This window comes from Dromiciops gliroides, chromosome 1, assembly GCF_019393635.1.
Source record: "Dromiciops gliroides isolate mDroGli1 chromosome 1, mDroGli1.pri, whole genome shotgun sequence".
NCBI lineage: Eukaryota > Metazoa > Chordata > Mammalia > Microbiotheria > Microbiotheriidae > Dromiciops > Dromiciops gliroides.
Window position 1 is genome coordinate 637,950,939 of NC_057861.1, and position 24,221 is coordinate 637,975,159.

The following is a 24,221-nucleotide window of genomic DNA, read 5'->3' on the forward strand; positions in this document are numbered from 1 at the left end:
TTTCCCTACAGGGGCTTGTGAATGCTTTCTACTGCAAGGAGGGCTTTGGATTCTTTGAAACTGGACCTTGTTGGAGTGAATTAGGGCCTCTCAATCTTTTTTTTTCTGGTCAGAATTCTCTCTAGGATTACTTTGAAATACAAGCTTAAGAGGGTCCCTTTGGGTGGCCAACAGATAACCACTAACCTGTTTCTCTGCCACCTTCTTCTGGGAAGGTTTCTTCCATGCAAACATGGAGACAAAGTTATACTTGGGAAATGACATAAAAAAATCCTGAGTAACTCAGTGATATTACCAACTTTATTATGCTTTCATAGTGGCTAGTCATATATCATCATGAAGCTTCATAATGACAGATGAGAAAAGTAAAGAAAATATTTCCCTGAATCATAAGGAAACTTGACCTGGGAACAGAGTAGGTACTTAGAAGGAGAGAAGTTTGTCCAGGAGCACAGTATAGTGATATTATTAATGAATATTTCAAAACCAATCAAAGCATTAACAGGATCTGGATTTTTATTGGAGAGGAAAAACTCATCTTTACCTTTTTTTTTCTTTCAAAAAAAAACTTTAATATAGATTCTGGGACCAGGAGAGACCTGATTTGACTATATCAGGATTATTTAGAGCTGGAAAAGATCTTAGAGGTAATCAAGTACAACTTAAAAATTAATAAATAGATGAGCAAAGTTGGGCCTAGAGAGGTGAAATGACAGCATGGTACGGGGGAAAGAATGCTGAATTTTCAGGGTACCTTTGGCCTTCAGTTTTCTTCTATATAAAATGATAGATTTGGATTGGATAGCCTCTGAGGTCACTTTCAACTCAACTTATGATTCTATGACTTGCCCAAGGTTACAAAGGTAAGGAACAGAGATACAATTTGAACTCAAGTCTTCAGATCCCAAATCCAATGCTAAACTGACATCTATATGTGTGTAGGCCACATTGATTTAATTATATAATTGACCACATTTGGCTTAAATTAAAATAATTAATTCATCCAAATATGTTGCTAGTATGTCACCTGGCAACAGTCAGTTACACTGATAGTAGCAGTAGGTGGGCTTTAATAGTCTACGAATTCATGTGTATTAGATACTTTATGGATAAAACCTCAGGTAGGTATCACCTTGGAGTAAGAAAGAATATATTTGACCCAACATGGACTTCATGTTTCACACTTAGGGACTAGCTTCTGTGGCAGGTCATAGAACCACAAACTGTCAGACCTCGAAGAGACTTCAGTAATTATCTAGGACCATATTTATTTGATAGATCAGGAACCTGAGATCCAGAGAGATGAACTGCTTTCCCCTAAGGTGACATCTTATGGTGGGGTTAGGACCAGAATTCAGGGTTTTTTGCCTCCCAGGACAGTATACCACCTGTTCTGGTATAACACCACTTTTCCTCATGGGTCTGTATGGTTCTCACAAAGGCAACATTTCAAGGCAATCCAGAGACAGACAACAGAACTGAGAAGACCTGGGGTAAGGCTTTAGATACTTTTCGACAGAAGTAGTATCTTGGACTTTTAGTGCTTACCTGATAAAAACAAAGCAAAGCAAAACAAAAAACAATACTGATCTATTTAAACACCTTCAGTAGTTAATAGGACAATGAGGACTTCCTGGATGCCAAATCCCTGACTATGAGATTGAAAATGAGCTAATGAGGCTGGGTGTAGATTAGTGAGTGTATTCCTGGAGAGACCTGAGGGAGCCTTTTTTGCCATTCTCAAGGGAATGAAGAATGTGTCAGTTTCTCTACTTGTACTGCAGTTAGGGGCTCAGGGTGGGGTTCTCTATTTTTTGCTCTAATATTCTAGAAGGTTGCTAAAAACATCTTCCAATTAAACTTTTAGAGTGTTTACACTTCATCACCTTTCCATAAACCTACATCACTAGCTTAGTACTTACTCTAATATATGTTGCCTAAGGTACAGTCATTGTTCCTCAGAATGATTTCATTGCTTTTAGTATCTTCCTTTCATTACTTCCTTTTATACAAATACAGCCTTCTCAAGTAGCACACCCATATGGTTCTAGCATCCTACCTCTTTTATGTGGGTGATGATGTTGTAGCCATCAATATAGGCCTTCCCAGAAGTGATAGTTTCGTCCCCCGTCAGCATTTTGAAGGTAGTGGTTTTCCCTGCTCCATTGAAGCCAAGCAATCCAAAGCACTCTCCTTTCTGGACAGTTAGGGAGATCCTATTTACAGCCAAGAAGGGCACTCTACTGCCATACACCTGAGATTTATCCAAAAGAAAACCCATGTACTTGACAAAATACTGCTTATGAACTTGGAAAATCAAAGCCACAGACCCTTAAATAATAACTATTCCCATCTTCCAGAGCAGCAATGTAATTGTTGCCTCCTTCTAACTCAGGGAGCTTCTCCTTAATGTTAATACTTAGGGCATCCTGTTGGAACAGGGACACTTAACAGTCTTGAGTCAGTCCCTTTACAATTTATATCAAGGGTTCATAGCCTGGTGTCTGTGAACTTGTTTTGCAAAATATTTTTTTTTTTTTTGGTGAGGCAATTGGGGTTAAGTGACTTGCCCAGGGTCCCACAGCTAGTAAGTGTCAAGCGTCTGAGGCCGGATTTGAACTCAGGTACTCCTGATTCCAGGGCCGGTGCTCTATCCACTGCGCCACCTAGCTGCCCCTTTTGGTTTTTTTGGTTTTTTTTTTGGTTTTGCAAAATATTTTGACAACTTTATCTCAATATAATTGGTTTCCTTTGTAATATATATATATATGTATATATATGCATATGTATATATACTTTATGAATTTTTAAAACATTACTCTGAGAAAGGGTCCATAGGCATCAATAGACTGCCAAAAGGGATCGCTGCTACAAAACATTTCAAGAACTTCTGCCTAGACACATACCTCTTTTAAATATGCAGCAATGACATCTAGAATGAATGATGGCCACACATAAGTGGATAGCCAACCACTCCCTGACTCAAAAGGAATTCTACCAACCCTGTGCTTAGCTTTATCTCACACTCAAGACTGGTATACTTGTAAGAGGCTCCAACTCTTTCTGTCTAATTCAGCATAGAATGGCAGTGCCTCTAGATTTGTGGACTGGCTAGTGGTCAGGCTACATATCTGGATAGCCTACCTTTGGAGAGTAGTATTATATGCAGCTTCATTTCTTTAGGCCAAACAAAGATGGGGACCCAGCTGAAGATAGTCAAGTAGACATGCCTTTCTTCAATGAGTATGTTCATGTGCTTTGTATATTATTTAATAAAACCTAACTATATTAACTTACTGTGAGGCTTTGCCATTGTTTCTTGAAATCCAAAACCAGATTGGCACAACCCCTTTCTTTTCTTCCATGGGCACCAGGAATTGGCTTATATGCTTATGTCCAGTTGTTATCACCTATTGCTTCTGATTGCGGTGTTTCTCCTCCCTAGTTCCCCCATGGAAAAGAACATTGTCTCCTAGTTTCTCTCTTTTTCTCCTGTCCCTGATAATAGACATATGGTCCTATGAGGGGCTCCAGGAGTTTTTATTGTTTGTAATTACAGGGGTAGAAATATAAGATGTCAAATACTTCCTGGTGTTTGCTGGGTTGCAAACAGAGCATAATATATCTTTTAGATCTCCTCTTGGATCTCTTAACAATTCATCTTTCTGTTTTTGTCTTGAGAGCCTGAAATCTTCTATTGATTTTTCATTCCTTCCCTTAAAAAAGCCCATTCTAGGTTCCTCCACTTTCTCTCTCTTTCTCTTTTTGGTGAGGCAACTGGGGTTAAGTGACTTGCCCAGGGTCACACAGCTAGTAAGTTTTAAGTGTCTGAGGCTGGATTTGAACTCAGGCCCTCCTGAATCCAAGGCCAGTGCTCTATCTACTTTGTCACCTAGCTGCCCCTACTTTCTCTCTTGCATAGATGCTGTGGGAGATACAAAGGCTTACAAAAGAACTGGTGGTAGGTCTCTTAGTCCCCAAAGAACTCAAATAACATTCATCTACAACTAAGAAGAAACTTCTGGCTTCCCCTCCCCCCTTCACCAAATATCTTCCTGTTTCACAAAGGAAATTTATTTTAGGTCACTGCCTTATACTCCAATAACTTAGGGAAAACACACACAGATCCCAGAGATCAGGCAATGTATTAGTTATATTAGTAAATATATTTGATAGTTCTCTGTGGAGGAAGGAACCTGGCTTTCATCTGACTTTACCTTTGTGAGTTGCTTAACAACCAGTGGAGTGGTCCGCAAAAGCTCCGGAAGGGATTCCTCAATTTTCTTTCTTTCATCTTCAACTTCTTGGTCTTTGGGAAGGACTGATTCTTTGCTATGCACTTGTGCCTATGTTCCACAGATAAGGATCATAAATGTGAATACCTTTCATGAAATCTGGGCCTACTTGAGTTGGAAATGATTGAAAGTTGGGAAAGCAAGGACTTAAAAGGCAATAGAAATAAATTGGATCCTCAGAGATACTAAATAAATGGGCACTAGGAAGGATCTTGGTGAGATGGCCTACTCTGAACTACTGCTTTCACATGCAGCCTGTCTTTCCCAGGCCTAGGACACAGACAAATGGGGCTCCTACAACCAGGATCAGGAAATCTCAGAAACAGAAACTTCATGCAGAATCCTTTGTACACTGAGAACCTTTTAGAAAAGGAACAGTTGTCTATTTCCAAGAAGATAGAATGCACCAGACCAAAACCTCAAAGTGCCAAATTTTAGAACAAGTAGCCTTAACTATTTTCTTGGACATACAGAGAAAGGGGTTCTCTCCTGTTTGGCCATAGATGATAGTGGTAAACAGAGTTTTATTTAGCTGACTTGATTTTTATAAAAACAGTGGTTACATCGTGACTAGTCAACAGACACTAACTTATGAGTGGGATTTGGGGAGTATCCTAAGGTGAATGAGCTTGCTGATCAATGAAGCTTCTGGGTCAATACTTCTATGATTTCTTCTTTTTATCACTGGAGTCATGGAGTCTTAGAGTTGGAAGGAACTTTAAAGGTCATTTAGTTCAACTTGATATCCCATGAAGCTTGTTCCATTTTTGGACAGCTGATTATTGGAAAATTGTTCCTGACTTGTAGTAACAATATACCTTCCTGTGAATTTCACTTAGTTTTGCCTTTGGAGCCACACACTGCACTTTAAGTAAAAGCAATGGACTCTGGCTTTCTCTCCACTGATGTAGTTCTCATAGAACTTGGTGGCTCTGGGAACGAGCTTAAAATTTATTTTTAAAAACACATTTCACTAATAATTGCTCATTGGGGCTGGGAAGAGAAATCTAAGCAAGCTTGAGAGAATTCAAAAATTTATAGAGTATTCTGATATTATTAATTTTCTATACATGAAAATCAGAATTATAATGAAATAAGCATTTGCTCCTTACATCCCACAGACGTGAAGTTATCACAGTGTTTTTGTCTTCTAACATAACAAACTATCAATAAGCACTTATTAAGTGCTCCTTAAGTATCAGGCTCTCTGCTAAGCACTGGGATACAAAGACAAATCTGAAATAGCCTCTGCCCTCCGGGAAATTAGATTCTAATTGGGGAGATAACATATACATATATACATATACACATATACATACACACACATAAATATCAGAAACACACACATATATATAAATCCCAGAAACATACATACACATATACACACACACACACACATATACAAATACATATATACATACACATGCATACACACACATTTAAAGATACAGACTTAGAGGTAAGGCACTAGCAGCTGATCAGAAAAAGAACTCCTGAAGAAGTTGGTCTTTTTTGAGTCTTTTTTGTATGTGTGTCCAAATAAGATTTTTTAAAAAAATAAGTTTTGGGGGCAGCTAGGTGGCAAAGTGGATAGAATACCAGCCTTGGAGTAAGGAGGATCTGAGTTCAAATATAGTCTCAGACACTTACTAGTGGCAAGTCACTTAAGCTTGATTGCCTCCAAAAATAAAAGATTTTGATTGAAAAAAAAAACCCTATCATAATTACTCCCAGCATTCCTCTCCTCCTGAGTCATGTAACAACCTATATATATATATATATATATATACATATATATTTTTTTAAGTGAGGCAATTGGGGTTAAGTGACTTGCCCAGGGTCACACAGCTAGTAAGTGTTAAGTGTCTGAGGCCAGATTTGAACTCAGGTACTCCTGACTCCAGGGCCGGTGCTCTATCCACTGCACCACCTAGCTGCCCCTACAACTAATATTTTTAAAGACAAGAAAGAGAGGAAAAATTTAGCATAACTGATTTAAAAATTTGCAACATATCATACTCATGGACCTCTCACCTCTACAAAAGGGTGGGGTGGGGATATCTCATATCTCTTCTTTCAAGTTCTGCTTGTTCTGTTTTTTTCTTACAACATTTTCTTTTGGTCTTCTTTTCTTTTCTTTTTTTAGAGGGAATGGGTTTTGGGTTTTTTTTGGTTAATATTGTTTTAGTAGTTGTGAATATAATTTTCTTGGCTCTGCTTACTTTATTCTACGTAAGTTCATGTAGATCTTTCCATGCTTCTTTACATTCATCACATCTGTCATTTCTTAAAGTATAGCAATATTTCATGACAGCTATATACCCCAGTTTGTTTAGTCATTCCCCAATCAAATGGCTTCTATTTTTCATTTTTCTTTTTTTTATTTGTTTAGAATTTTATTTTTTCTAAATTACATGTAAAAACAAATTTTGACATCAATTTTTAAAAACTTTATGTTCCAACTTCTCTTCCTCCTTCCCTTCCCACCCCCACCCCCAAGAACTCAAGCAATTCAATTTAAGTTATACATGAGTAGTCATGGAAAACATCCTCACATTAGCTAAATTGTGAGAGAAAAAAGATAAAAACAAAACTTCAGATTAAGGAACTGTCAAAAAAATTATGCTTCAATCTGTTTTCAGATACAATCAGTTCTTTCTCTATAGATGGATTGCAATTTTCATAAGTCCTTCAGAGTTATATTGGATCATTGCATTGCTGAAAATAACCATGCGCTTCCCAGCAGTTCATCTTACACTATTGCTGTTATTTTGTATACAGTGCATTTCACTCTGCTTCAGTTCATGTGTAGGTCTCTCCAGGCTTTTCTGATAGCATCCTGTTCATCATAACTTTTATACAGTATCTTAATCTTGACAAAGAATTTTCTTCACAATACCCCAGCAGAGTAGGTACCATACGTTTTACCATTATAATCAATCATCATAACTATTGTTTAAAACTTTTGAATCAATATTCATTATTTTTTGGGGGAGGTGAGGCAATTGGGGTTAAGTGACTTGCCCAGGGTCACACAGTCAGTATTCATTATTAATGATTTTTATCTATAGTTTTCCTTTTGTGTTTTATCTTTCCCTGGTTTAGATATTAGGACTATATTTGTCTCACAAAAGAATTCTGGATTGGGTGATTTCTCTCTTAATTTGGGAGAATACTTTGTATAGTATGAGTATTAATTGCTTTTTAAAAGTTTGATAGAATTCTCCTGTGAATCTATCAGGAATAGGAGGGTTGTTTTCCTTTACATGTGGTTCTATTTCCTTTTCTGGTCTTCTGGTAGTTTGGGTATTTAATGTTTTTGAAGGTATTATCCTCTTTTGTCTTCTCAACTTTGTTAGTATATAATTGTGCATAATAAGTTCTGATAATTCTTATTCTGGTTTTGTTGGGATTTCATCTTTTGCTATTTTATTGTTTTGATTTTCTTTTTAATCAGATTGGCTGAAGGGCTGTCAATTTTATTAGTCTTTTCAAAAAATCAAGTTTTAGTTTAATTTATTCCAATGTGTTTTGTTTTGTTTTGTTTTGGTGGGAGAGTGTTTACAGTTTATCTATTTCTTCTCTCATATATCATCTTTTGTACTTATTTTAGGTTTTGTTTATTTGTTGGGTAATTTTAAAAACATGCATATTTGGTTGGTTAATCCTCCCAAGTAACCCCCAATTTTGTTAATGCATGTTTGTAAGGATATCATTTCCCCGAGGACTGCTTTAGCTACATTCCAGCAATTTTGGTATGTTGTCTCATCATTATTAATTATTTCTATGATTTATTATTTGACCCACTCATTATTTAGAAGTTCACTGTAGGGTCTCCATTGAGATCTATGTCTTTTTGCTTTTTGAATCGCATTATGGTCTGTAATGGATGCATTTACCATTTCTGCCTTTTAACGTTTGCTTGCAATATTTTTCTGTTCTAATATGGCCAATTTTTGTAAAAGTCTGATGTTGTTGAGAAATATATTTTTCTTGCAGTCCCATTTAGAAAAGGCCACAAGTCCTTCAGGAGCTGATCGGTGGATTTGTTCAAAGACTATTTTATCCTCTGATTCTACAATATCAGGGCAGTTCTTGGTAATTTCCTGGAATATGGTATCTAGACTCTTTTTCTGATCATGGCTTTCAGGTAGTCCAATAATTCTCAAATTATCTTTCCTGGATCTATTTTTCCAGGTCAGTTGTCTTTCCAATGAGGTATTTCACATTTTCTTCTATTTTTTTCATTCTTTTGATTATGTTTGACTGATTCTTGTTGACTCACACAGTCATTAACTTCCATCTGCCCAATTCTACTTTTTAAGGCATTATTTTCTTCAGTAAGTTTTTGCACCTCTTTTTCCATTTGACCAATTTTCTTCCCCATTTGACCAATTATATTTTTTAGGCAATTGGTTTTTTCAGTTAGTTTTTGTGCTTCCTTCTCCAGGCTGTTGACTCTTTTTTCATAGTTTTCTTGCATAACTCTCATTTCTTTTCCCATTTTTTCTTTTACCTCTCTCATTTGATTTTTAAAATCCTTTTTGAGCTCTTCCAGGAAGGCTTTTTGGTCTTGAGACCAATTCATCTTTCCTCTTAAGGCTTCACATGTAAGCATTTTGAGAGTATTGTCCCCTTCTGAATTTATGTTTTGGTCTTCCCTGTTGACACAGAAGTTCTCAATAGTAAGGGAACTTTTCTGTTTCTTACTCATGTTGTGGCTTATTTTTTTACTTTTAAAGTTGAGGGCTACTCCTGGGGCACAGGGGCCACTGTTGCAAGGTTCTTATGCTGGTGGATAGGGACTTGGTCACTGGCTTTCTGCTCTGAGCCCTCTGTGGCTTGCATATTCCTCACCATCCTAGACCTGCTCCCTGTGCTGGGATGGCTTGGCCTAGTTTTGCCTACGCTGTGGGTGGTTCTCTGGCTGTTTACCCTCTCAGCTGGGGCTGGTGGGTCTCCCAACTAGCCTGCTGTGCCATCAGCCTGCTGAGCCAGGACTCAGTTGCTTGTCTTTCCTGTGGCCAAGAGCCTCTAGCTGACTAGCCTACCTCCATACTATGCTGTGCTGAGCTGCGTTCCTCTTTTGCCCAAGACAAACAGACCTTTCCTAAAGTATTCTAAATTATCTAAAACTGGAATATTGTGTCTCTGTATTTTTGTAAGTTCTATATTTCAGAATCCATTTAGAGGCTTGATTTAATGTTGTTTTGAGGGAAGCTCGAGAGAGCTCAGCCAGCTTCCTGGCTTCTCTCTGCCATCTTCGGCCACAAGTCTTTTAATTAATTTCTACAACAATTTATTCAGTTCTATATTTTCCCTTTTATCTTTTTTTTGGGGGGTCAATGAGGGTTAAGTGACTTGCCCAGGGTCACACAGCTAGTATCAAGTGTCTGAGGCCAGATTTGAACTCAGGTCCTCCTGAATCTAGGGCCAGTGCTTTATCCACTGTGCCACCTAGCTGCCCTTTGTGATACCTATTTTAAGTCTCTTTCCTAGACAGCTTATTGCCTCATAGAGCTTGCTTGGGGGCAGATAGGTGGTTAGAGTGCAATGTCTAGAGTCAGGAATACTCATCTTCCTGAGTTCAAATCTGGACTCAGATACTTATTAGCTATGTGACCCTGGGCAAATAACTTAATCCTGCATGCCTCAGTTTCCTCATCTATAAAATGAGCTGGAGAAGGAAATGGCAAACCATTCCAGTATCTTTGCCACAAAAAAACCTTAAAATGGCATCATGGAGAGTCAGACATGACTGAAACAACTGAACTTGCTTGCTGAACAAGCTTGTTGCTTGCTGAGCTTGCTAGTTGTTCCCCCTTTTCTACCACACCACTTTTTTTTTTCCCATTGTGCCTCACTCTTAGAAAAAGTGATAGAAAAGATGTTGCCACAAGGTAAGATTCTATGTCTCCAATTATATATTTCATTATTGACCTTTGATCTCTCCTTGGTTATTCTCTACCTCCCCAACAACTTGGCTCAAAATCTCTTCTCTGGGTCTGTGCCCTTCTAGTCTTTTCCCCTGGATACTTTTCTACCCCCTCTTTCTCCCCCCCCCAGGAACTGAATCCCCTTTCCCTAAGGCAAGATGAGTGGTCTAAGTAAAACAGGTAACTGGGAAAGTATTGTTGCCATAAATTTCTCTGAAAAGGGCCTCATTTCCAGGATAAATGAAGTATTGTTTTAAATTCATAAGACCAAGACTCATTCTCCAGTAGATGAATGTTCAAAGGATATGAATAGGCAGTTTTCAAAGGATAAAATCCAAGCTGCACTATGGGCCATGTCCAAAAATGTGTGCATCTTGAGTCCATTACCTCTCTTTCAGGAGGTAGGAAGCTTTCTTCATCGCTACTCCTCTGGAATTATGGTTGATCAATGTTTGATCAGAGTTCTTAAGTTTTTAAAAACTTCATTTGTACAATGTTGGTATTATAGTACAAATTGGTTTCCTTATTCTGTTCACTTCACTTTGTATCAGTTCCCATAACCATTTCACAGATTTCTTTGAAACCACACTTTCAATTATTTTATTTGTTTTTATTTATTTATTTATTTATTTATTTATTTATTTTTTTTTTTTTTTAGTGAGGCAATTGGGGTTAAGTGACTTGCCCAGGGTCACACAGCTAGTAAGTGTTAAGTGTCTGAGGCCGGATTTGAACTCAGGTACTCCTGATTCCAGGGCCGGTGCTCTATCCACTGCGCCACCTAGCTGCCCCACTTTCAATTATTTTAAACCTAGGTATTTCTAAACATGATAAATGTGATGGTGAAGATGTTGTCTATAACCGATCATTTAGAAATATCACTTTTGAAAGCCTTCCAGTTCTTTATTTTTGGCTGGGAAATGAGGGTTAAATGACTTGCCCAGGGTCACACAGCTAGTAAGTGTCAAGTGTCTGAGGCCAGATTTGGACTCAGGTTCTCCTGAATCCAGGGTTAGTGCTTTATCCACTGCATCACCTAGCTGCCTCCCCACCCCGTTTTCATTTAATATCCTCATCTGTGGACAGACTGCTATTTTTAAAAAGTATCTTTTAAAAAAGTACCTTTTTATAAAAAGTATTTTTAAAAGTTCAACTTGTCCTATTTGTCTCTGCTTCTTTCTGGCCTGCCTTCTGTTCTCTTCTTTGCATTAAAAAAGATGCCTAACCACCCCGCTCCCTTTTTCTTTTTGGCTACCTACCTTACTTATCTCTATTCTCCCTTTCCCTGCTACCTCTTGCAATTTCCCAACCTGGGGGAGGGACAGAAAAACAAAGTTTTTAAAACAAATACATATGGCCCCACAAAACAACACATTGGCTATGGAATTCTTATTCTGTATCCCAAGTCCTTTACTTCTCCGTACCTTTACCTTTCAAGAGATAGGTAGCACTTTTGGGTCTTTTTCCCAAAGAGATCATGGAAAGGGGAGAGGGACCCACATGTATAAAAATATTTATAGCTGCTCTTTATGTGGTGGCAAGGAATTGGAAGTTGAGGGGATGCCCATCAATTGGGGAATGGCTGGAAAAGTTGTGGTATATGAATACAATGGAATACTATTGTGCTGTAAGAAATGATGAGCAGGAGGAGTTCAGAGAAACCTGGAGGGTCTTGCGTGAGCTGATGATGAGTGAGATGAGCCGAACCAGAAGAACATTGTACACAGTGTCATCAACATTGTGCATTGACCTACTGTGATGGACTATATTCTTCTCACCAATGCAATGGTACAGAAGAGTTCCAGGGAACTCATGATAGAAGAGGATCTCCAAATCCAGGGGGAAAAAAAGAACTGTGGAGTATAGATGCTGAATGAACCATACTATTTCTTTTGTCTTTGGTGCTGTTGTTTTTCTATTTTGAGGTTTTTCCCCATTGCTCTGATTTTTCTCTTATAACATGACTAATGCAGAAATATGTTTAATGTTATTATGTATATATACGTGTATATATGTGTATGTATATGTATATATGCATATATAACCTATATCAGATTATCTGCTGTCTAGGGGAGGAGGGGAGGGAGGGTGAAATATAAGTACAAGGTTCAAATGAAACATAAAAAGGTAAAAAAGGAACAAGAAAACCTGTAAGAAATTAAAAAGGTTACACTATTTCTAGTTCTGTATGATAAAATAATATTTGTAATACTCATTAACTTTATTGTAGTCTTTTACAATTTTGGGGAGTTAAAAGTAATTTTTAATGCAATTAGAAGTATGTATAAAGAACTTGTGGTCATAAGGTAATATTTAAGGTATGATAATATTTGTAAGTCTAAAAAAAGTAATATAAGAATGATTAGAAAGCATGTATGTGGACAGAGGGTGTGATCATAAGGTGACATTGATGATATAACACCATAGAAAATAAAATAAAGGGCTAAAAAGAAATTGCATGGAAGAAGTAGGGGAGGAGGTATTGGGGAAGGCGTGATCATAGGTAAGGTGGTTGTGGGAAAGGAGAGGGGGGGTCAGAATGGGAAGGATCAGCAGATGAAAAATAGCATGGAGAGATATAGGCAGTCATCATAACTATAAATATGAACACATTTGAGGCAGTGATACACGTGGGGTGAATATAGAGAATTGGGGTAAGATCTATTATGCTTCTGCTAGAGTAAGGAAAGCAGGGGCAGCAATTATGATTTCAGACAGAACAGAGGCAAAAATAGATCTAGTTGGGGGAGGAGAGGGAAACTATATTTTACTGAGGGGTACCATGGACAATGAAGTCATATCAATCCTTAACATGTATACGCCAAGTGGTATAGCATCTGGATTTTTGAAGAAGTTGAATGAGTTGAAAATTTTTAGGACCAGATGGATTCACAAGTGAATTTCTACCAAACTTTTAAAGAACAATTAACCCCAATACTATATAAATTATCTGAAAAAATAAGAGCTTCAAAAAAGCTTGGAAAGACATGTATAAAATGATGTATTAGGAAGTGAGCAGAACCAAGAGAATAATCTACATAGAGACAGCAATATTGTTTGATGAACAACTGTGAATGACTTGACTATTATCAGCAATGCAATGATCCAAGTCAATCCCAAAGGAATATTGATGAAACGTACTATCTACCTCCAGGGAAAGAACTGATACTGACGGAACAGATTGGGGCATGCTATTTTTCACATTATTTCATTAAATGATAAATATGGTGATGTTTTCCAGATCATATATGTATTATCCATATTGGATTATTTACCACCTGAGGAGGAGGAAGGGGAGGGGACAAGGGAGGGATAGAGATTGGAATAGAAAAAATATAAATAAAAAGGTTTACTATGGAAAGGTGGGGGAGGGGTGTGCTGTGAAGGGTACAGGAGGTATATATTTATACATACATACACACACACACATATATATCTTGTGCATTTGTGAGTTATTTAGGTATTATTTATATAGTAATATATATATTTTTTTTTAGGGCAATGAGGGTTAAGTGACTTGCCCAGGGTCACACAGTTAATGTCAAGTGTCTGAGGCTGGATTTGAATTCAGGTCCTCCTGAATCCAAGGCCAGTGCTTTATTCACTGCGCCACCTAGCTGCCCCTAGTAATTATATTTAAACAAATTTGTCATATAAATTATTTATATAAATTGATATGTATTTATTATTTATAAAACAGTTATTTAAGGAATTAAAATACTAAGTTATATGTATTAGAATATATCTAGGTATATCTAAATGTAATAATGTAGAAAATTTACATTATATATGTCATATATGTGTCTTTGTGTATATATCAATGTTTGATATATGTATAAAATATAATTACATGTCAAAAATAAAAATTAAAAAAAAAGTAGTTGGGTAGGGAGATGGATGCCTGATTTCCAGGTTAGTTAGGCCTTAGCATACGTGCAACATGGGGTTTGGGAATAAACCAGTCCAACAAGGTTTCACTATCTCACATCCTTAATTGGCAGATTTAATAGCCTTTTCTCTATCCTCATCACTTTTGACCTCTAGTATTTGATAGTCAGTCTCCTTCTGGACACTCTCTCTTCTACATTTTTGTGATGCTGCTTTCTCTTGGTTCTCCTTTTATCTGTCAGACTGCTCTTCTCTGAGGATCCTTTCTTGATTATTCATCTATGTAATGATCACCATCTGTGAATATTGCTTGTGTCTCAATCTTGAGCTCTCTTCTTTTTTCCACTCTATATTATTTTTCTTGGTGATCTCATTTTTCCTTTTGATTCAGTTAAAATCTCTACGCAGATAATTCTTAGATCTATATATCCAACCCTAGGCTTTCTCCTGAACTCCAGTCTCACATCACTTACTAATTTTGAATTTCTTGAACTAGAAATCCCAAAGGCATCCTGAGTTCAATGTGTCTAAAACAGAATTTATTGTCTGTTCTCCCAAACCCTTCCCTCTTCCCAATGTTCCTACTACTTTCTGAGGGCACTAACATTCTCCAAGTCATCAAGTCTCACAGCTTTGAAGTCATATTTGACTCCTCACTCTTGCTCACCCTACATTACCAATTTGTTGCCAAATTGTGTCATTTCTATTTTAACCTCTTCTTTCATCTATATCCCATTTTTTCCATTCACACAGACACCACCCTAGTTCAAAATCCCCATTTCCTCTTGCCTTTACTAATGCAATAGTGTTTTGACTGGTCTTTCTGCCTCAAGCCTCTACCCATTCCAATCTATCCTTCCCTCAGTTGTCAAAGTGATTTTCCTAAAGTATAGGTTGGCCCATGTCACTCCTTTACTAAATAAATTCCAGTGACTCACTATCACCTCTAGGATCAATTATAAAGTCCTTAGTTTGGCATTTGACATTCTCTATAACTAGAACCCTTCCTACTTGAAGGGTTGGAATTTCTTGAGCCAATCAATTTTTCTACTCCACTTAAAGTGATATTATGTTCTGGGCAGCTAGGTAGTGTAGTGGATAAAGCACTGGCCCTGGATTCAGGAAGACCTGAGTTGAAATCCGGCCTCAGACATTTGACATTTACTAGCTGTGTGACCCTGGGCCAGTCACTTAACCCTTATTCCCCTGCCCCCCCCCAAAAAGTGATATTATGTTCTGATAAATGTTAAGTGAGGACAATCAGTAAATCAATTAGAGATATAAATGTTGCTTAAGAATTTCTACTGAATCAATCAAATCAATCCTATGCTTTATAGTAAATGGGAAAAATTCTTGATCAGTACAGAAATCCTTGAAGGACATTGGATCGAAGGGAGTAGTGTTGTATAGAAGTGATGTGATACTGGTTGAAGAAACCTGGGCCTTCTCTAAAAAAGCCATTTTGTGCCTGAGGATGTGAGGGCCTGGTGACCTAGAGAGCCATTCCAGTCAGATTCATATAAGGCACACGAGGAGGATAAGAGAGGAAAGAGAGGGACAGGGAAATGCAGGCATTGTAAAAGGGAAGGATTGAGGACCTGGAAGCTGAGGCAGAGAAGCGAGAGACCACTAACCCCAGAGGAACCATGCTGCAGCACACTCCCATTGAGGCTGTTTCACATACCATCTCCTCAAAGACTCAGGGAAATTCAAAGAAAAGGCCAAGTCTTTCCCTGCTTTTCCTTCCTGGTGCCTGATAGTTATTAGATACTAACATTTTTTTGCTAACTTTTTTCACCTAAACACTTCTGGTAACTTGTATTTTGCCTTCAATTAAGGCAGAGAATGGAACTACTGTTGAAATGGGAACTTTGAATAACTTGTAATGGCACTCTTTAAATTTTAATTAATATAAACTCCCTAAAGCAGCAGATAAAGAAACTAAGGGGACTTGAAGTCTGCATCTGCCTTCCCTTTTATTAAACAAACTTTCCAGTTTACTTACAGTTTACTCCCCTCCAAGTCCTCTCTTATCTAGCTACACTAGTCTGCTTCCTGTTCCTTGCTCACAATTTTCCATCCATGGCTCTGAGGCGCTGTTGCCCATGCCTAGAATGCTTTCTCTCCTCATCTCCACCTATTAGTTTTTCTGGTTTCCTTCAAGACTCAGCTCAAATTCCATCTTCTACAACAACCTCTTTCAGTTCCCCTGACTAGTAATACTTTCACCTCTGAGGTTAGTTTCCATCTGTTCTAAATAAATGTTGTATGTGTTGAGTTATTTACATGCTATGTCTCTGATGGAATGTGAGCTCCTTGAGGGAAGGGATATTTTTGCCTTTCTTTCTATCCTCAGTGCTTATAGCACACGGTGCCTGGCACAGAACAAGCACTTTATAATTTTTGACTGACTCACTGAGATAGCTTAGTTTCTAAAGAGGATAGTCATAGACAATGAAATAGGAGGTCATATCTATGGTCAAGCTTCATCTTCATGTTATCACAATTTTGCAGTTTAATTTATGAAAAGGAGTCTAACTCAAACAGTACCCAAGCACAGTACAGTGAGCCAAGAGAGGTTTCCTCCCCTTTAGGAAAGTAGAGTGTGGAAGTAGCTCCTTTATCTGGCTCAAAGTTGAATGGGAAAGAAACCTTGCTAGGTCATCTCTAGATTTCACATTTAGTTACTCACCCAATTACGAGCCCTAAAGAGGTGACTTATAAGGATGTTTAATCTCCAGGGAATGTTAGTCTCAATAAATAAAAGCAGGATGAAGAAAAGAAAGCCGGAGACAACCAGTGAAGTCATAAACTTTCCAATGCCTGGAGTTTCCCATGTATAGAAATCATCTTCATATTCTAAATCTGGAGATATTGAAAGGAAATATATTCTTTTTTAAACCCTGAAGTCTTTTCACCATCTTTAGTTACTGTACTTAAAAAAAGACTTGCATGTTATTTCCCAAAGAGGGACCTAAATGACTTTGAGAGAACAAGGCAGGTCATTCACCACAGCAACATTAATTCACCGTTATACCTTCCTCATTCTCCCTGATCTGTAGGGAATATTCAATATGGTGATGCTGTGGTGAGGCCATGGCAGAGGTAAATATTTAGAGAAGGGTTTTAGATTATAAACAACAAAAGAATATTAGGTTTCTGAAAGGGAAGGATTCCAACGCTTTTTTCATTTCTTTTCCACTGTTGCAATACTAGTCTTATTCACTGCAATGTGTTTTGCATTCTACTCTTTCACAGTTTTCTAAAACTAAAAAATATGAACTGAAGACCTCCCAAGGTCAATATTAGAGCTTAATAGTACCATCACTAACGATATTTCCAAGCTATCACCATAATAGCAAATAAAGCAGGATCTCTAGGCTTATTAGAGTGCTTATCAGTGGGAATACAGATATTGTAACTTGTAATACCCAGCTTTCATTTCTATGCAGCTCCATCAGCAAGAATCCATTAACATTTTTATTATTTTCCCTTCTGTTTAGTTCTCAGGATGTTAACGTCTTAGCTTCTGCCTCAGGTTAGGTCTTTCGGACAATGAGGACACTGGTAAGTCTATTATTATTCTAGAATGCTCAGCCTTGGCCTAGAGGCCTGAAAGTGTTAATATACTTTTGAGTTTTAGAAAATCTTTTTTTCATTATCCAAGAGGGCATATTGCCTTGTGCATGGTTGTTTACTAAACATTGAATTAAAGTTCTCCATGGGTCCTTGACCACTATGAATTTACCTTCTGTTTTCTCAAAGGGCCCAATGTGCTTCACAAAGATTTCCCACATAGTAAAAATTACTTTTAAATGGACAGTAGTCCTTGATGACTCTACTCCTTTATCGGAGAGAGAAACAAGCTTTACCTGTACCTTCAAACTCTTTTCTTAAATAAGCAGTAAAGAGAAGGGATTGCTGTCATTGGCTATGGGTCAGAGAGGGGATGGGTGGGCTGGATGGATACTCACTTGAAATTTGACAATGAAGGGCTGCAGTAGCAGAGGAGGTACAGTATTTCTTGGTCTCAAAGTTGGTGTAAAAACTGCTGATGCACATCCCTAAGCTGTGGTTAGGTAGCAAGAGGAATATTTTATCCAGAATTATATGGATTTTGTCCAATTTTAATCCTATGAAGGAAAATAGTATGGATTAAATTATTTTGTAGTCCAATTGTAATTATTGACTTTTTCCTTCCTACTATGACATGACTTCAACTGGATCTCCTCCCATCTCCCTATTCCTTCACTGGTTCCTCTTTCTTCTCTCATTCCCTAAGCCATCTTCTTTATAATTTGAAACATTATTTAATCTCATGGCTTCAACTATCACCTCCACATAGATGACTTTAAAATTTGTATCTCCAGCCCTGACTTGCTTCAAACTCTAGACCTGCATTTCAAACTGCATGTTGGATATCTCTTCTCTGATGTCCTCCTGGCATCTCAAATCCAACATGTCAAAAAAATTGAAATCATCATTTCTCCCTCAAAACCTGTTTTTACCTCCGATTTCCTTGTGTCTATAAAAGTTAACACTATCCTCCCAGTATCAAACCTTGAAAATTAACTATCAATTTTGAATCCCTTTTCTTCTTTATCCCTCCAATAGTCAGTCACCAAGTCCTTGGAGGACAGTGAAATACAGTAGAAAGAATGTGGTATTTGGAGCCAGAGTAGTTAGGTTCAAATCCCAACTATGCCAATTACACTGGTGTGAATTTGGTTAAGTCACATAATCTCTTTGTGACTCAGTTTTCTCATCTGTAAAGTGAAAAGGTTAGAAAATAATCTATAAGGTCCCTTCAAGTACTAAGTTCTTATTAATTCTATCTCTGTAATAACTATTGCATACATTCTTCCCACTTGATTGTTATTGCTGCCAATCTTGTCCTTCCCTGGATTACTGAACTAGCCTGACTTCCCTGTTTTGGTCCTTTGTTCTAATGTATGTTACCCACTACCACAATATTCATTTTCCTAAAGTTTAACTCTGTTTGATATCATACTCATTTAGAAATCATTAATGGCTATATAAGTATCCAAATTCTTTAACCTGGCATCAAGGCCCTTTACATTATCACCCTAATTTAACCTTTCTAACCTTTACTTTCTATTAACCACCCTTCCTACTCTCAACTCCTGCTAAAGTGGTCAACTTTATTTTGAAATTTACTCATGTATTTAAAACTCATGCTGTTCCTTCTGCCTGGAACACCCTCCCTGATAATAACTTTACCTATTCAAATTCCACTCAACCTTACATTCTGGTTAGAACTAATTGTTCCATTTAATAATCCTAAGTAGAAACAAACTTCGTGAGGACATGAGGATAGGAATGGGAATTTTTTTCATTATTTCCCACAGTTTCTAACCTAACATATAGTAGGTATTTGGTTAGTCTTTTATACCTAGCTCAAAACTCACATCCATAAAATTCCATCTAAATATTACTCTTATCTGAAATTCCATAATACTTAATATCTATAATATTAATTTAACATTTATTTGTCAGTTATTTTTTCATATGTATGTAGTAGTAGGTTGATCAGGGAGCCCCTGATTAATGGAGTTCCTCCAACCAAACTGATGAAATTACTGGCTGTACTGGGCAGGTTGTAGAGAAAATGGTATAGCAGGGTTCACCTGCCTTTGACATTTATTACATGTGTGATCCTGGGCAAGGAACTTCACTTTCTTTGTCTTTGGACTGGATGGTCATTAAGGCCCCTTTTTGTTGTAGGTATGATCTTATTACTGATTTCAGTTTTTGAGGTGGCCCATTTATACCCTGTAATTTCATCAAGTGGACTGTAGGATATCCAACTGATTAAAACTTACTTTTCCCCTCTTCCCACTAGATGTATGTCTAACATGTTTATTTACACTGAGATCTTAGACTTCAGGGCCATTATTCTTATATTCTCTTCCCTTCAGATCCTCATAGATAATACTCACTATAAACTTGTTGATTCAAACATACTTCCCTAATACACATCAATCCATGAATAGGCTTAGATAAGCTCAGAGCCGCGCATTCTCCTTGAATGACCCTATTTCCTTCCTAGCTCATTTTAAGGCAACAATATTATTTTGCAGATTGACACTATAGAAAATGGATATTGGCCATGAAACTTCGGGCCTACATTTGGATCTTTCACCAATATGTACATAATGTAGAGGTGAAATGGATTTCTCCCTAATCTTGGCCTTAAAATCAGAAGTTATTTCCAACCCTTGCACTATATTATATTCCTAGTTTTTCTCTGAGTTTCCCCATCACATCTGCATGATAAAATTCTAAGTGAGAATTACCAACACAATCTCCGAATACTGACCTCAAAATGTTTTCTATAGGTGATGTCCCTGGGGAATGTGATTTAAATATGAAGGAGTTGATACATATACCACAATAACCTGTGTTCCTAAATCAACATTAGAAGTTCTAGTTTAGTCCTGTGGTCTGATTTTTGTGGAGCATAGACTTGACATTAAAGGATTTGCTTGCACAGTGATGTTCCTCACCAAGCTAAAATTATTCCTTATTTGCTCATTATTAGCCCTGAGTAAGAATTCAATATGTGTTTGTAGGGAGGAAGTAAATGCTGATGCTCTCACCCTTGAAGCTTGTGACATAGAGGACGATTAAGGTGATAATGCCTGAGAAGAAGTTGAACATGATGAGCCTTATGAAGGCAGTGGCACCTGCCACAAAGAGGAAGCTCATTAGGTACATGAGAGGAATGATGGACCAGCCATACAACATTAATATCAGCAATGCATCCGCAGGGTGGTTGTCCTGAGTGAAAGCTTTTACATCAAAGAATCTGAACACCCCCTGGAGCACAGAGACACAGATTTTAGAGAAGAGGTAACCAAAGAAAAAAAGAAATTAACCCAGAATAGCAAAATGATTTCCCTAAAACTTGGAGCAGCAAGGGGAAATAAACATATGGGGATCTAGTCCAATATAGGAGGAAAGGCCAAAAAAGAGCACCTAAATTGTGTTTATTAGTTTCAGAAGCTGAGACTGCTGGGTTAGGTTCTAGATATTATTGGCCAAAGGGAAAAATAAGGAGATGAAGGGGAATCCACCCACACATATAATAATCAGTACTCACCAGTAGCAGCAAACAGGGAATGAAGAAGACAATGAGATCCCATATAAGGGAAGACAGCCAGAAATTAATAACATAGACTCCACTGACAAACTGGATATGCTTTGCCTTTATGACTCTCTCAGTAACTGCCATTATAGAAAAGGTACTGGCCAATGAGCCCATGCCATAGAGCATGTTGATAGCAATGTCAAATCCCTTATGGCCCCTGCAAGAGACAGGATAGATAGAGGAGAGACACCATAGACTTGATTAGTAGGAAAAAAGAGAATTTTTATTAGCAGCCATGTTCCAGAACATAACATGGAAACAGAATATGGTAAAGTACTGCAGGTTCGAAAAACTCAAACCCAGGAAAAAGGGAACCAACACATACCAAAAATACTGCTCCTTTGCAGCTTGGATGGAACTTCGAGGTTGAGGATAATTGAAAACAGTAATGGAAGCTTGTGGGCCAGAAATCAACTTGAATAGAATATTGTCTACCACTGCTATTGCCATGGCAGGAGTATGGTAGGCTTGATTGTTGAAGAAAGCGGTGATTAATGTGTAATTTCCATGTTGTTTGAAGGAAACTGCTACAAGGCAGTGCTCATTAAAGCCTTCGCTCTCTTTTATCTTAGAAAGCAGTTCTGCTTCCACATTTTCTAGGAAGAGAAAACAAAATCATTCATTTAGACAATACATATTTACCCTACTAGAACTAGAAAAAATGTAGTCCATCAATTGAATAATAAATAGTAAAACATTATGTTTGAGACTGTTGGTAAGTGGTCCTGCAACACCGGCTTCTCATGGCCCTGGCCAATTCCAGCTTCAATGTTGGGCACAGGTCTCACCTCCCAAAAGGATTCCTAGTCTTCCCACCACATACCTGATCTTGCTTCTTCCTGGTGTGAAGCCTCCCCAGATCTCACAGGACACACTACCACCACCTGTCATGAGGTCAGGGATAACTGTGAACCATCTAATCACATGTTTTCATCAGCAGACCACTCCCCATACTACAGAAAGTACAAGGAGGAATACCAATGGATGCAGAAACAAATGATTTTGTAATCAGATTATTTTATGGACTACCTGGTCAGAAAAAGTAAATAGATGAGTTGGGGTAACAGATCACAATCCTGGCACTGTGGGTTTTATATAGTAGTGATGAGAGACTTCAATTATCCAGACATCTGATGGGGGTGTCTTTCTGACGTAATGACAGTGGCCAACTTTTTGACTTGACTTTGTGAGAAAATAATGGGGTTCTATGAGACCCAGAGAGCCTGGCCAGGCCTTTCTTAAGGCCAGCCCAGAGTCAGGAGAATTTCAAAGGAAATGTAGTTGGACTTTGGACTGTGAATACAGACAATAGAAGTTACCTCACTCAAAACCACACCTACCTGAAGGCATTTTCCCCTCAGAGGGCTCTGTACTCTGATATCAGCACATACAGCACAGAACCACCATTAAGTCCAGTAAACTAATAGATGTGAATGATGCTAATCAATTAGCTTTGAGTGGTGTGGAAGGGCAGGCTTTCCTCCTGACCTCAGTGAGCTTACTCTCATGCAGACCTCTCTTGGCTTTTAAAGCTCAAGGAGGCAGGACACAGATTATTCTCTCTCCCCTCTTTCCTAAGTAGGCCTTCTGATCTTTCTGAGCAATGTGCTATCTCTTTAATAGTATTTAATATGCTTTAATAAATGCTTAATGGCCCAAACTGGTGCAGGAGCCTCTAATTTCTAAGTAGCTATATATTAGAAACCCCTAGCTATGTTTCCCCAAAACATGGGACAGAAATAGGGCAACCCCATATAATTTTAAATGCCACACCTTAATGATAATTTCCATGCTTCAAAAGGTGAAGTAATGAACTAAAGAAGAGTGAATTCTATTCTGGAACTGATTTTAACTAACAGGGAGAAACTGGCATTTGTGATGGAAAAACCAAGAGGGATAGCAGAAGCACAGTGTGCTCCTCCTATAGGAAAAGAGTGATAAAAGACTACTAAAGCTCAGGATGAAATGAATTTGAGAGTTACTTCTTTTGTCCTGTGGGATGGAAGATCAAAGAAAGTAGAAAATAACTGCTTGAGGTGAATGGAATGATAATTGGTAAGCGAAAAGGGAGTGCTGCTTTCTTTTCTATTTTGTCTTTTCTGTCAAGAAAAATGACACTTGGATTGGAAAAGAAAACAAAGGCTGACATAGTGTTTATATACAATATGAGTAAAGGGACAGTAAGAGCAATTAGCTGCTCATGGTGAATTAAAATCATCTGGTCCAGATCAACTACATGCTAAGATACTAAAAGAGTTGTTAGGTGTGAGGTACAACTTCAGAATTGTGTGAATTTATGTTTCTTTTATTTTTAGTGATTTGAAACATTTTCTTATGTTTCTTGGCAATTTGTTTTTCTCTTTTTCTGAGAATTGCCTATTTATATTGCTCTTGATATTATATATATTTTTTAAATTAATAAAGTATTTTATTTTTTTCTGTTACATGTAAAGATAGTTCTCAACTTTTGTTTATACAAGCTTTACAATTTCAGATTTTTCTCCCTCCCTCCCCTCCCTCCCCTAGACAGCAGGTAATCTGATATAGGTTTTATATATATATATATATATTTACACATATATTTATATATATATTTACACATATATTTATATATATATTTACACATATATTTATATATATGCATATACACACACATATATGCATATACACACACACATATATGCATATACACACATATATATATACACATAATAACATTAATCCTATTTCTGCATTAGTCATGTTATAAGAGAAAAAAATCAGAACAATGATGAAAAACCTCAAAATAGAAAAAAACAACAGCACCAAAAACAAAAGAAATAATATGGTTCATTCAGCATCTGTACTCTGCAGTTCGTTTCTTTTTTTTTTCTTGGATTTGGAGATCCTCTTCTATCATGAGGTCCCTGGAACTCTTCTGTATCATTGCAT

The 24,221-nt window shown here is 37.4% G+C and overlaps 1 protein-coding gene across 1 annotated transcript in view; it reads right to left on the reverse strand.

Annotated features, from left to right (window-relative positions):
* LOC122735047 (phospholipid-transporting ATPase ABCA3-like) overlaps positions 1 to 24,221 on the reverse strand; it is a 226,913-nt gene that overhangs the window by 25,174 nt on the left and 177,518 nt on the right. The window contains exons 22-28 of the mRNA XM_043976297.1: positions 21,616 to 21,886; positions 21,243 to 21,447; positions 20,740 to 20,959; positions 18,094 to 18,252; positions 16,812 to 16,984; positions 4,218 to 4,346; positions 2,060 to 2,254 (exon numbers count right to left, since the gene is read on the reverse strand). Of these exons, the coding sequence (XP_043832232.1) occupies positions 2,060 to 2,254; positions 4,218 to 4,346; positions 16,812 to 16,984; positions 18,094 to 18,252; positions 20,740 to 20,959; positions 21,243 to 21,447; positions 21,616 to 21,886 (1,352 nt within the window). The remainder of the gene's footprint in view (positions 1 to 2,059; positions 2,255 to 4,217; positions 4,347 to 16,811; positions 16,985 to 18,093; positions 18,253 to 20,739; positions 20,960 to 21,242; positions 21,448 to 21,615; positions 21,887 to 24,221) is intronic.